The sequence below is a fragment of the Lipomyces tetrasporus genome, assembly GCF_029532465.1.
Source record: "Lipomyces tetrasporus strain NRRL Y-64009 chromosome Unknown POJ06scaffold_7, whole genome shotgun sequence".
Taxonomy (NCBI): Eukaryota; Fungi; Ascomycota; class Lipomycetes; order Lipomycetales; family Lipomycetaceae; genus Lipomyces; species Lipomyces tetrasporus.
In genome coordinates this window covers 273,213-285,915 of record NW_026611602.1, presented here as the reverse complement: position 1 = coordinate 285,915, position 12,703 = coordinate 273,213, and the positions used below count along the sequence as shown (strand labels likewise).

The 12,703-nt window shown below is 51.2% G+C and overlaps 5 protein-coding genes across 5 annotated transcripts; 3 read left to right on the top strand and 2 right to left on the bottom strand.

Moving 5' to 3' along the window:
- Positions 1-73: 73 nt before the first annotated feature.
- POJ06DRAFT_255922 (uncharacterized protein) lies at positions 74-874 on the top strand. Its single transcript, XM_056187958.1, has 6 exons — positions 74-318; positions 378-405; positions 454-504; positions 560-630; positions 681-754; positions 808-874. Exons 1-6 carry the CDS (start codon positions 220-222, stop codon positions 830-832), a joined length of 348 nt encoding a protein of 115 aa, XP_056042542.1. The 5' UTR covers positions 74-219; the 3' UTR covers positions 833-874.
- Positions 875-877: 3 nt separating this feature from the next.
- POJ06DRAFT_269158 (uncharacterized protein) lies at positions 878-2,627 on the bottom strand (the record flags this gene model as incomplete). The annotated part of the gene is made up of 2 exons (XM_056189356.1): positions 878-2,403; positions 2,471-2,627. 2 exons carry the CDS (start codon positions 2,625-2,627, stop codon positions 878-880), a joined length of 1,683 nt encoding a protein of 560 aa, XP_056042541.1.
- Positions 2,628-2,669: 42 nt separating this feature from the next.
- POJ06DRAFT_224471 (Prephenate dehydratase) lies at positions 2,670-3,800 on the top strand (the record flags this gene model as incomplete). The annotated part of the gene is made up of 2 exons (XM_056185692.1): positions 2,670-2,744; positions 2,793-3,800. The coding sequence occupies 2 exons, from the start codon at positions 2,670-2,672 to the stop codon at positions 3,390-3,392; spliced, it is 675 nt and encodes a 224-aa protein (XP_056042540.1). The 3' UTR covers positions 3,393-3,800.
- A 114-nt stretch (positions 3,801-3,914) lies between these two features.
- Positions 3,915-6,446, top strand: POJ06DRAFT_255916 (uncharacterized protein). The gene is made up of 2 exons (XM_056187957.1): positions 3,915-4,486; positions 4,944-6,446. The coding sequence occupies exons 1-2, from the start codon at positions 4,084-4,086 to the stop codon at positions 6,314-6,316; spliced, it is 1,776 nt and encodes a 591-aa protein (XP_056042539.1). The 5' UTR covers positions 3,915-4,083; the 3' UTR covers positions 6,317-6,446.
- On the bottom strand, positions 6,447-11,494 carry POJ06DRAFT_255912 (uncharacterized protein). Its single transcript, XM_056187956.1, has 3 exons — positions 11,221-11,494; positions 8,969-11,165; positions 6,447-8,909 (listed from the first exon to the last, which is right to left on the bottom strand). Exons 1-3 carry the CDS (start codon positions 11,341-11,343, stop codon positions 6,568-6,570), a joined length of 4,662 nt encoding a protein of 1,553 aa, XP_056042538.1. The 5' UTR covers positions 11,344-11,494; the 3' UTR covers positions 6,447-6,567.
- Positions 11,495-12,703: the final 1,209 nt, after the last annotated feature.

Here is a 12,703-nt window from a genome sequence, read left to right as displayed (position 1 = left end):
TATGCATAAGTTACCCTGCCTGGTGCTGGGTTGAGGACAGTGAGGCGCGACCTAATTGAGCACGCGCGTTGAGCGATATATCATCTCCAAAACAACCACAGTCGAAGACAGTTACGATTACAGGCCATTTACAGGCTAGAGATTTCAGATATAGACATTGTGACCAGGATTTACGTGGTTTGGCATAGATATTACAGCACAGTACTGCGATAGGACAGGATGAGCGATCAAGCAATGGATATGGAAGTCGATTCTGCCCCTGCTGCCGCACCTGCGTCGAAGGAGAAAGCAGCCAAGAAGCGGTTCGAAGTGCGAAAAGTGAGTTAACATTCCGCCCAGCATCTCTACGAGCGATCTACTAACGGGATTCGGTGTAGTGGAATGCGGTGTCGTTGTGGGCTTGGGGTGAGTTTGTCTCGAGGTTACGGTTGTGAACCGCTTCTGACTTGATAGACATTGTTGTCGAGAACTGTGCGATTTGCCGGAACCATATCATGGAGCCATGTACGTATTACTTCGAATTCATTTGCATATTGCGATTAGGTTCTTAACGTAGCAGGCATTGAATGTCAGGCGAACCAGGGAAGTGCTACCACGGAGGAATGTCTCGTGGCATGGGGCATCTGCAATGTAAGCAGTCGACATCGATTTTTTGTCTCTCCGTCTGGCTAACTGGATAGCACGTTTTTCACTTCCACTGCATTTCACGATGGTTGAAGACGCGGCAAGTGTGCCCACTAGACAATCGGGAATGGTAGGTGCTTCCAGGATGATGTAGCACATGAGATGCTAACCTGAACGCTCTAGGGAATTCCAGAAGTACGGTCACTAAGGGACGATGTTTTGATATAAATTATAATACAATAAAATTAATTATCTAAATCACTCTGGGCAATATGTGCTTTTTCAAATGGGCTTTCCGTTGTCGAATGCAGTTGCGCATCATCCTATTAAACGTAATGACGTCGCTAGTCCTTCTAGCACTGCCAATCGGATCATCCGGGTCGTTAGGAACTAGTTTGTCCAAGCCACCGCTGTTGACGAAGGCCTTGATGTTCTGCTGGAGCGTGAGTAAGTGGGGCATATACATGGTACGCGTAATTATGCACCGTAGCAAGATAGCAAGCGTGACTGCCGTTGGTTGTTGCAGCGGTAGCTCCAATTCTGGCTCGAATAGGTCGGCGTCATGCTCATTTGGAGTGTCAAGGTCGATATAGTTGTCGAGGCCAAGCTCGACCAGTGGGTACGAGCCAAACATGGCAACGTAGGTGTTTATCACTCGGGCCGGCTTGTAGGAGGTGGCGACCATGTCAAAATATTGCGTCGCGATGACCGGGTCGAGCGGAAGGCGGCTATTGACGATCTTGTGGATCATGCGGCAGGCGCTGTCGATTTGGTTTGACAGCTTGTAGCCATAGAAGAGGACCGAATAGGTCATGAGCGAGACGACGTCGACATTGGTGCCGTTGGGTTCGTCGCGCAGTTTGGCAACGGCCGCGCGACAAAGGGCATGTGCGATGTCGATGCGCCGTAACCGGAGCGCACTGACGGCAAGCAGGTTGAACAAGTTGATCGTGAGGGGTCTCGCTCTGGTGAGCTGTTGAAAGAAGAACATTGCGTCGGACGGACGGTCGATCCGGACAAGGCGATCGATTATTTCGGGGTAGACGCCGGGCCAGAACACGCACGGCTGCCAATGGTACGAGGACGGGCTGGGGCTAATAGCTGGCTGTGGAAATACGTGGTAATGGCCAAGATTGACAAGAAATATGACATCTTCATGCTTGCCGCACAGGCCGAGAATAACCGGCACGTACTCGGCCTCGGACAGGGGCTGGCGCAGACGAGAGAGCTCGAACAAAAGCCGGCGGTAATTTCGGTGGGAAATGGTTGTGGCGAGCAGCTCGCGGGTCTGGCTACCGAACGCGAACGGAAGGGTGTCGATGGCGGCGAGGAAGTCAAGCAACAGCCGCTCGCTGGCTGGTCTCTTGACCGCTGCCAGGATGGCGATGTCGACCGCTGACGCGATAGTCTCCGTGAAGGACATGTTTGCGGACGTGGAGAGCGCATTTGCCAGCAAGCCCAGTGCGGTCGCCGGCATGTGTCTACGGCACAATTCATCCACTAGCGGCTTGAATATCCCTGCTCGCGAACAGGAGTCGAGGCCGCTGAAAAGCAGCCAGACATGTTCGCAGCTGCCGGCATTGGCGGCGTATAATAGCACACTGACGATTCGCGCATAATCAGCGGACGCGACAGTCTCAGCATGAAGACCAGGAAGAACCGGAGCAAGCGGAGCGACTGTCGAAGGCCAGACTTCGGCCACAAAGCGCGTCATCGCCGGCGGGAGCAGGGCATTTCTGGCAAATATGCCCATCATCTCCATCCATTTCTCCCGATTGACTACATCCGCAGGCCGTGACTATTCTATTAGCTTGGCAGTTACATTTAATACTGACAACTAACATACTAGCAATCGGCCGGTGGCCGTGGCAAACATACGTCCACATCGGACCCTGCTCATCGCACTTGCCGAGTTCGAATGCGCTGGTCGGCAAATCAGTATGAACGGCGGCGATGCCACATAAAGTTTGACGGCGCCTCGTGTCGATTGCCACGACTTTCATTCCCGCAATAGCATTATATACATATCACATTGCCCGGACGGCATGACTAACTCGAAACTGATTGCATATTTGGGACCGCCGGGCACTTATTCGCAGCAGGTGAGTTGTTATTGTGCTGTACCATTAATATTCTGGCTCCGTCTCACATAACAGGCGGTCACACAGTACTTTGGCAAAACACCATCAGGGCACTACGAGTACGTGCCGCTGAACACGATCGAAGACTGCTTCGCTGCAGTCCAGGATGGCACAGCCGCGTACGTTGTGGTCCCGTTCTCAAACTCGTCCAATGGGCCAGTCAAGTTTACCTACGACCTCCTCAGGACGACGGAGCCTAGACCAAGTATCATAGGCGAGACACAGGTGAAAGTTGAGCACTATGTTCTTGCGGCGCCAGCTACGCTACTGAGAATAAAGCAGGGTGGTGAGGATGCCGTTCGTACGGTGTATTCACATCCACAAGTATGGGGCCAGTGCACACGGTATCTCACCTCCCACTTTTCGAATGCTACGAGAATAAGTGTAGACTCTACAGCATACGCAGCAACTCTGGCTGAAAAGGAAGGAAATGCAGTTGCAATAGCATCGATTGCTGCTGCGGATATTTTCCACGTGGAGGTGTATGCTGCAGAAGTGCAAGACAATCAAGACAACTACACACGATTTCTGGTCATGGAGCAGTATGTCAACGGTGCCGAACGAACCGAACTGGATCAGTCGGTCGACATGGAACTTGTTCGGTGGGATCGTGTGACGGCGGCGTGATAATGCGAATTAGATTGTTCAATACCTTGACTTGGATTGTGTATATTCGGCAACCTGCATACGGCATTACGGCGTTGGATGATTGATTATGTACTTGGAGATTGTACTACGTGTTGGACAGAAGTCAATTGAGTATAGTTGCACGACATAGAATATGAGGATGAGTATGTGTTTGAGATGACAATCTGTTGTTTAAAGTCACTATTCAGTTTATAGTCTCCAAGTATTATTGTCCTGCCTTCGATTGTAGTGCGCATCAATGATGTTACCTGGTAGATTGGCTAGTCTCTCACATTCTGTATAATAATTAACACGCTAAGTCTAATTAAAACGTTGGTGCCCACAATAATATCGAAGTTATTTTGCCGTCCAAGCCTTATTTGCAGCTGCCGTAATCGGCTATCGTGGTGATCATTGTGCATGCCCGGGATACTCGAAACTCCCGTGTGGCAGGCACCTAAATACTATCGGAAGCTGGCCGGGCCAGAGGAACCGCAGCTGTGAGCACGGCAGCAGTTCAGAGTACGCCATCCCAATTAGGCTAGTGGGACATCCGGGCAAGGCAGCTATCGTTTTACATCGTCACCGTCATTTCAGGACTTCTCGAGTTCTTGACTCTCACCAACTCCACTCACTTTGCATCAATTGCTACCCGCCGTCAAGGCACCTCTCCACTCACCAACAATAGGCGATGTCCTTGGCTTCTACGCCGCAGCCGCCGACGGCACATGCGCGTCCCATCCAGCCGCGGCCCGCACTCAGGCCAATACTGCCAAAGCCGCCGGCGGTAGCACCGATAGACCGTACTCCAGCAGCAAGCACAGCGGCATCAGTGACAAGCACATCAACAGCGAAAGGACCTGCGCAAACGTCGCTGTCGCACCTCGGCTCCCGCGTCATCGGCTCCGTTGCGTCTTCCATCTTCGCCGGTTCAACCACAATAACTCTTCCACCCAGGCCGTCTGCGTCAAGGTCAAAAGCAAAGAAGCGCGCCTCCCCCGACCGCGTAGTCGCAATCTCCCCGGATGCAGACAAAAAGCAAGACATGGTCGTGTCCAACGCCGCTGCTCTGAAAAAGCGCCGGCGCGCAAAATGTGAGTGCGAAAACTCTTCGTTGTCTCTGCGTTCCATCCTGCACCGTCTGCCATTACACATATCTCTTCAGTATCTGAATTCCAGTTCCGACGCTTCCCGGTACTCTGTGCACATTTATGACTAGGTTACGAATGCAGTGCAATTGATTTGGCACCGGGCAGACGGAAGCGCCTTTGCCTCGCGACGGGCAGATAGAACTAGCTTTGTCGGTGAATATCGACACTTGTCCGATTATACTGTCTATCATTAATTATCGCTGTCTATTTTCCGCACCCTCTTGGGTGTAGTTCTGTCACTGGTTAGTCAATACTACGTGTGGAATGCGATTCACAATTGACCCACAATTGTTTCATTTTATCACACTTTACAGTAACAATAATGAAGCGGATACAGTTGGCAGACACGGATACAGAGCGGACGTTCGTCGTACAAGCTAACAATGTCATTTATATGCAGTGCCGAGTCTTGCAGCCTCCGCCCCAGTCGCTGCTCCAGTCGCACTCGGCTCTCTCAAGCCAATGCCGTCGAGTGCCAGCGAGTCGTCGTCCGCCTCAGTCTCGACACGCGCATCGTCAGTGGCCTCGCCTGCACCTGGCCCGGCCTCTGGTCCGGCTGCATCGGCTGCTTCACCCTCGAGCTCGGCCGCCGCCGCGTCACTACCCGCCTCAGCCGTCACCGCCACCCCCGCCACACCCTTGCGCCACTCCGCCGCTTCCCGTCCCGGTATCGCGATTCCACATACAACTCCGCAATCCGAGTCCACGGCCGCCTTCTCCGCGTTCGACCTCGATATCCTCTCGCCAGACGCTTTCTCACTTCCCGCCCCTTCGTCAGACATCTGGTGGCCCCGACTCGACGACTCGTCCTCAGTAGGTGTCTATGACTCCGATATCAGTATATCGTCCTCCTCGTCGTCCACGCTCGCTTCCGCTGCCGCGGCTGCACGCAGGAACCTCGATCGCGCGTCTTCCACATCTTCGCTCTCGTCTTCCCTTTCGTCCTCGACATACTTCTCCGACTCGACCATCAGCACTGCTGTCTCGAGCATCGTTATCGACGAAGAGCCCGAGTTCGACTCTGGGCCCGCAAAGCGCGTAGAGTCCGAGATCTCAGACATGATCCACCGGCTCATCACTGGTGATGACAAGCGGCAACCCGTTGACGACGAAGACGAGGACGAAATGCTCTTTGCGACTCCCACAGATACCTCTTCCGTCCGCCAGACCCGAGCAGAGTCCGAGGGCGCCCGCCCACGTGCCCAGAAGCAAGACTCACTCCGGCAATTATTTTCCATCTCGTCATCAATATCATCCAAAGCCCAACTGAAATCATCAGAATCCACCGCGACTCCGATCTCTGCGCCAAATCCAGGCAAATCTGCCAGAGCGGCGTCTGAACCGGCGTCGATCACGATCCCGGCAGAAAAGAATTCGTTCGAAGACGAATCTGAGATGGACTTTATACTTAATCGCGAGCTACTTGTCAAGAAAGGTCTTGGTAGGGCCAAGGCTAGCAAGCATCATGTTCCTGCTCAATTCTCTTCGTCAACTTCGGACGTCACTACCGCTGTCGACCATTCCGAACGTGCCATATCAGGCATTATCAATGAAGATCTGTTTGCGGAGGATGATGACGACGAGATGATTTCCAGCACAACGTCTCACGAAAGCGGGAGTATGGACGTCGACATCGATGGCACTTCTGGTGGCTTGTTTGGCGGTCTTGACGATTTCGGACTCGCCGACGACGAACAAGATCCATTCACATTCCTGGACGTCGTGGGCGGCACGTCTGGGAACGAAGTTGTCGAGAGCGCAGTTGGATGGTGATATTAATAAATCTTATAGAAAAGTTCTTAGGATGAGGTACGGTTGGGAACGGTATGGATTACTTGTTGTTCATCATACAGTACGGACATTGATAAACGCTATTGATGATGATGATGGATGGGGTTTGGTTTGTTTGTACATTAGTGCTTTTAATACCTATTCATCTTCCAATTACAATCTATCCAAACGGTTATGCAAAAACTTGATTATGAATGGTGGTACCGAATGCGATTCACAGTGCACCGAAGCTGCTACCTGCCATAACCGTCCTCTGAAACATCATGCTCGCCCACGATCTTCAAAAATACCTGCTCCAGACTCGGCTGCGACACCGAATAATACATAATCCCAATCTTTTCCTTATCCTGTTCAACAGCACTGAAGATCTGGAGAACGCTCAACTTCCGCTGATCACCTTGCGTTTGCACAGCAAGTTTGACTTGGCCGTGGTATATAATACCCTCGACCCGGACTTCGTGTCCCACGAACTTATCCCTAGCCCAGGTCACAATCTGCTGCATCGCCTCCTCTGTCGAGATCATCCCGTCGACGTGGATTATCTGGATGTAGTAAAAATCGCCATACCGCTCCCTCAGCCGGTCACTTGATCCGACGGCCAGCAGATTCTTGGCCAAAATACCGGCACGAGAAGCCAACGCGTCTGCTTCCTCCATCGAATGCGTCGTAAGCACGATACTTCGCCCACGTGCCACATGGGCCAGTGTGCGCCACATTATGCGTTTACTCGCCGCGTCCAAGCCAGACGACGGTTCATCGAGCAACAGCACCGTTGGATTAGCCATTAAAGCAATACCAAGTGACAATTTTCGTCGATTCCCACCTGACAACTTCGCCGCCATACGCGTACGGAACCGCGATATCCCGACAGCGTGGATAATCTCCTCGACGTTGTGCTGCACGTCAGCACCCCTCAATCCCCGCAGCCGCGCATAAAACGATAACGTCTCGTCCACGTTCATCTGATCGATCGCGTCAAACTGGGGACAAACCCCCAAATGCGTCCGCGCATGCGCCCTGTTCGAAGAAACAGACACGTTTTCAACAAAAACGTTCCCTCCCGACGGTACTATCTCACCGCGGATCATGTCAAACGTGGTTGATTTGCCTGCTCCGTTCGGTCCTAGCAAGGCAAAACATTCGCCTCTCGCAACACCGAAACTGACGTCCTCGACGGCCACAAACTTGCCGAACTGTTTGGAAAGGTGCACCACGCGCAGCCCATCGCCGTTATGCGGATTCTCGACTCTGTGGACCTCTGACATCAAGTCGACATCAGGCAGCGCGACCTTGTCTTCCGCGTCCGGAATCCTTTTCCGCTTGATTCTAAGCCGAAACAGCCCTGAGTCCCACCAAATCAACACGCCGAACAATATTGCGGCCTGCAAAACTAAATACAAAATAGGCGCCCCGTAAGCGCCTATATCACCGTAATACGAATAGGCCGTGTCGCCATTGCACATCGAGCTGAACAGATTGAGCGACAAAAAGAGCGCCTTGATAAGGTTCGCGATTGGTGCGAACAATCCCATCACATAGTATAATATACTAAGTGTGTGGTCGACTTCACTGGCAGTCACAAAAGTGTTGACCGATAAATATGCAATCAGGTAGACGAGGAAGTAACAGCACTGATAGGCGGCAGTTATCGCAAACGCTGCCAATTGCGATTTTGAAATCAACGAGACGACGAACGCGACGAGAATCGACGTAAAGCCGTACAGGAACATCACCACGAATAAGTATCCCAATCCAAACCAGTTTGAATTCGCGCTGGCCAAAATGCCAGTTACAATCACTGTGGCTAGCAACGCGAAACAAGAATCGTACAAAAGATACGAGATCCACAGAGGTAACACTCGGAGGCCGTTAGAGTAATGAAGAGCGCGGACGCGGTGAAGCCGTTCCATTGTCGGATACAAAGAGCAAAAGGCTGGGTACGCGCCCATCGCAAGGCAGATATATACAATAAATTGCAGTGAATCGCCGGTGCCTGGCACCCAAGGATACTGGAACGGAGAGTAATTTGTAATGATCGTCGCCGTTCCGTTCGCACGGATGTTGTTCAGCATGTTGAGCACGATCGGACCAAATACGATTCCCGCGCCCGCCGCCGCGAGCTTTGATCCTCCGTTTACTCTGTAAGTCAAAGTCACTGGCGAATTGAGGTATATGCCACCCGGAAGCAAGGTCGAGAAGTTCGTGTGAACGGCGTCAGTGAACGTTTGAAAAGTGTTCTCAAAAGTGACAGTACTCGACAAGGAATTAGCCGCCGAGGAATTCCCTGCACTCGTTGACACGGCAAGGTAATTCGATACTCCAGGAAGATACTCCATCACTGTAGACTGCGGCCCGAAGATCATGTCGTACGAATCCGCTGACTCGGACAGAGTAAACGAATCATATTCCTGATCATCCACCGTATTCACAATATTACAAGACGCACCTTCATATGACCTCACGAACCGCGAAACGATGCCTCCGACCAAGATCGGAATTAACACGACGCAGAACATTGGGAAGGGATGTCTGCGGGTGACAATCAACCTTTTCCGCATCATAGTCCATATTTGAGCTGTTACTACCGTCAGCTTGCGCCTCAAGGCAAAAGTGAAATAAATACAGCGGCCTTACCCCACAAACCGACAATCTTGCCAACATTCAACTCAAGCTCGCTAGACACTTCTTCAAATGTGACGACAGCGTCCTTACTCATCTCGTCATCACCGCGATAAAGAGTATCGTTCGCTTTCAAGAGATCTTGAATCTCAGGATCTGAATCTGCCGCAAACTTTAAAAACACGTCTTCCAGCTGCGGCCCAGAGACTCGAAGCTCCTTGTGTCCTTCCCGTTCGAGCCGACTCACGAGAGAGATAACCTGGCTACTGTTCTCGACTTCGTAAACCATCTCTCTTCCAGACGCCGGTGTGATACTGAACACACGATACCCGTTCCCGAAATCCTCTTTTAGCTTCACGGGTGATCCACTGCCAGTCAACACCCCCCTAGCAAGGACAGCAATATTATCCGCAAGAAGATCGGCCTCGTCCAGAAAATGCGTCGTCAGAATAATCGTCCGCTCACCGCGAGAGGCAAGCAAAATATCCCAAATCCGCCTTCGCGACAGAGGATCCAAACCTGACGACACTTCGTCCACGCAGCACACTTTGGAGCCACCGGCAAACATCGCGGTTAACTGTAATTTACGCTTTTGTCCGCCAGACAGATTCTTGGACAGATATTTCTTTTTGGAGCTCAGATCACACGCGCAGATCAAATCCGCCACTTCAGCCTTTATATCTGATGCGGCAGCACCGCGGATGGCCTTGATTCGGGCCCACATCCGAACATTCTCTTCAACTGTCAGTTCGTCCCACATCACGTTCTTTTGCGGACATATTCCGAGTTCGGTACTTGACCCGAAGGTTATAGTGCCCGACGTCGGGTTCTGAATGCCCGCGATCATTTCGAGCGTAGTTGTCTTCCCAGAGCCATTAGCGCCAAGCAGACAGGCCAACTCTCCGATTCGAAACGAGAAAGACAAATCTTTGACGGCTTCAACAGGAGCAAGCCTCTTGGATTGCATAAATAGCCCGAGAAACGTGAAAAGTCTGTATGACTTCGTGACGTGGGTTAATGTGAGCGCGTACTCGTCATGCTCGCTGTCGCCAGTCGTGCGACGTTGTTTCCCGTACAGAACACGCTCAAATGCCATGCCGAGGAAGATGTACGCAACTGTTTGCAAGACTGCGCCGATCCAGTAGATACCTGGAGCTGTATAGCCTTCCGGCGCGACGTGAGTTAACGACACTGCCATTGTCGCGCGCTCGTATCTCGCGTTTTCTTGGATGTAGAAGACGTAGCCCATGGGCGGGAAAATGAACCCAAGCACGCCCGACGTTGCGCCATTGTGGGGCCCAACCGCTCGCTGAATAACAGCCATGATGGCAAGCAGAATACAAACGCCTGTAGACATGATACCAGCCAACTGAGTCTGTTTCCACGGCTGTGCCAGCACAAGTGACCAAGATACATTAGCAAACCCATTAAGGATGTGGAACACGATGACGGTTCCGAGGTTCGAGGTTTTGAACAAACTCAAGCCGACGGCCACGCCGACGACAATCCAGCCGACGAGATATAGTGTCGAAAACGCGAGAAAGAAAGAAAGATGGCGGGCCGCTTTGCGACATCCCATGCTTTCCAGGAGGGTGGACAGACCATGTTCGCGCTCTGAGGCTACGCGACCAGTCATATGGTACACTACGCCAATCATGGCGAGGTACATAGCCGGGGAGATATAATTGATGACCGCATTCATGTAGTTGACGCGAATATCCTGGCGGTGCTGTTCCTCCGAGCGCGACGTGTACGGAAGCGAGAGCGGCGCGTCGTCCAAGACGGACAACCCAGTCAAAGTGGCGTCGACAGCCCATTGCAGCGGCAGTAGGTACCGTTCCGCGTCAGACGTGTGGTCGGGGACGTTGATGATCCCGAGGCCGGCGTCGGCGCGTAGCGAGTAATTGTAGACCCTGTTCTCGGAATCAAAACTGTTCCATTGGATGGCACCGAAGCAAGTGCTGGACCCGCGCAGGTTCTGCTTGCAGACCGTGAGCAGATCGACAGGGTCGTCGAGTTCAATGACCTGGGACGCTGGCAGTCCAGACGTGACAGTCTGCATTACCTTGCGCATATCGGACGTAAGGCCGCCGACAGTCGATGCGAGATACACGAGCTTGCGATTGCCGATAACTTCAGACAACTGTTTGACAGTAGTGGGATCGGCCACGCCATACTGCCCCCGAGGTACAAACAAATTCTGCGCATATCCCTGTTTCCGTTAGCATAAAAGGATTGCGCAGCTGAAGTTCGAGGAACTCGCTGACCAGAATGAACATGAAGATGACGGGCAGGAAGAATGAGCGGATGGAGGTCCACAAACACGTGCGGAAGAAGATAAGGAAGCATTTCGCGTAGAGCGCACGCGTCTGCTCGAAGAGGCCGGCCATTCGAACGAATTGTCCTCTTTCGAGGTCAGGGCGAGCTCATCATTACGTCGCATTGGACGTGTTGGAGCTGTCTGGCCCACAGCTTCAGCAGAGTGGAGCGGACGCTGACATGCGCCTCAACGCTAATGCAACCCCGAAAACACGAATACGTTGCGAACGCCGCGCGCAATCAGGAATACCGGCTCCAATCAGTCAGTAACCGAATCCACCCAATCAGTGTCTCCATTTTACGTTGTCATTACTATCGGTATGTTAATAAACAAAACGAAAGGGAGTCATCATTTAACGTTTAATGATCGGAGAACGCCAGTTATGCAGGACCAGTCAGTCCCTTAATAAAAGCCGCGCGTGCAGAAATGTACGCATACAGCCGTGGAATAGTATGGTGCGGGACAGTAAGAACCGACCGCGCCGTTAGAAACCGCCAAATTTTTGGATAACCCTAACACTTACCTAAATGCACAGGTAATTGATGTATATTCCATATATAGCATGCATCAACTGCGCGACTAATGCAGCAGAGAAGCAACGGAGGACACCGTTATATTAAATAACTTACAAGAAAATCATAAAAACGATTATGTGAAATATATTATATAGCATGCGAAATTTTAAACTCACTCCAATTCCAAAGATTCTGGCGGCCGTCGATGTCATTTGTACTTTTCCACGACAAAAACCGCGCGCAGCCTTGCCTACCTAGCCTCGGGAATATGATTCAATGTACTTCCATGCTTTCCTCGCATAATTTCGCACATTCTGAATCTGGATTTTGCTGGCATTGCAGTTGTCGCTAATGAAAGCTACACGCTTTGACTCAATTGTTATTTACTCTGTTTGACGCGTCGACGCGACGAGACTCCAAATCAGGTGACACCACGTGACTAACAAATACCTCTCATATTTATGGCATAAATGCCTACATTACAGTAGTATCTATTGCGTAATCCCGTCAATTTTTTCTACTCCCATAGTAAAGTGGCCGTACAAAATGTAGCAAAACTTGGTTGTTTTGCTTTTCGTCAAATATAAACTAGCAAATTGTATTTTTAAATGGACAATCTATCGTCTGATTTAGCTTCTAGGAGGATATCGATGTGGTGCCATGACCTGATGTTTCTAGAAGTGTGGTCAAAAATTTGGTCGGTTCTTGCTGTCCCGCACCATACATTCTGCCATACAGTGCTAGATAATACAATAAACTGCACAAAGAAATTGTTTAAAATCAGAGCTGATGACTCATGCGAGCCATCCGCACGATTTTATATTTTTTTTTCAAAACTTACAAAAAAAATACAAAGGAAACAATCCATGCGCCCTATATAGCAATGTATCCGTTGTACCCATACATATACCGACC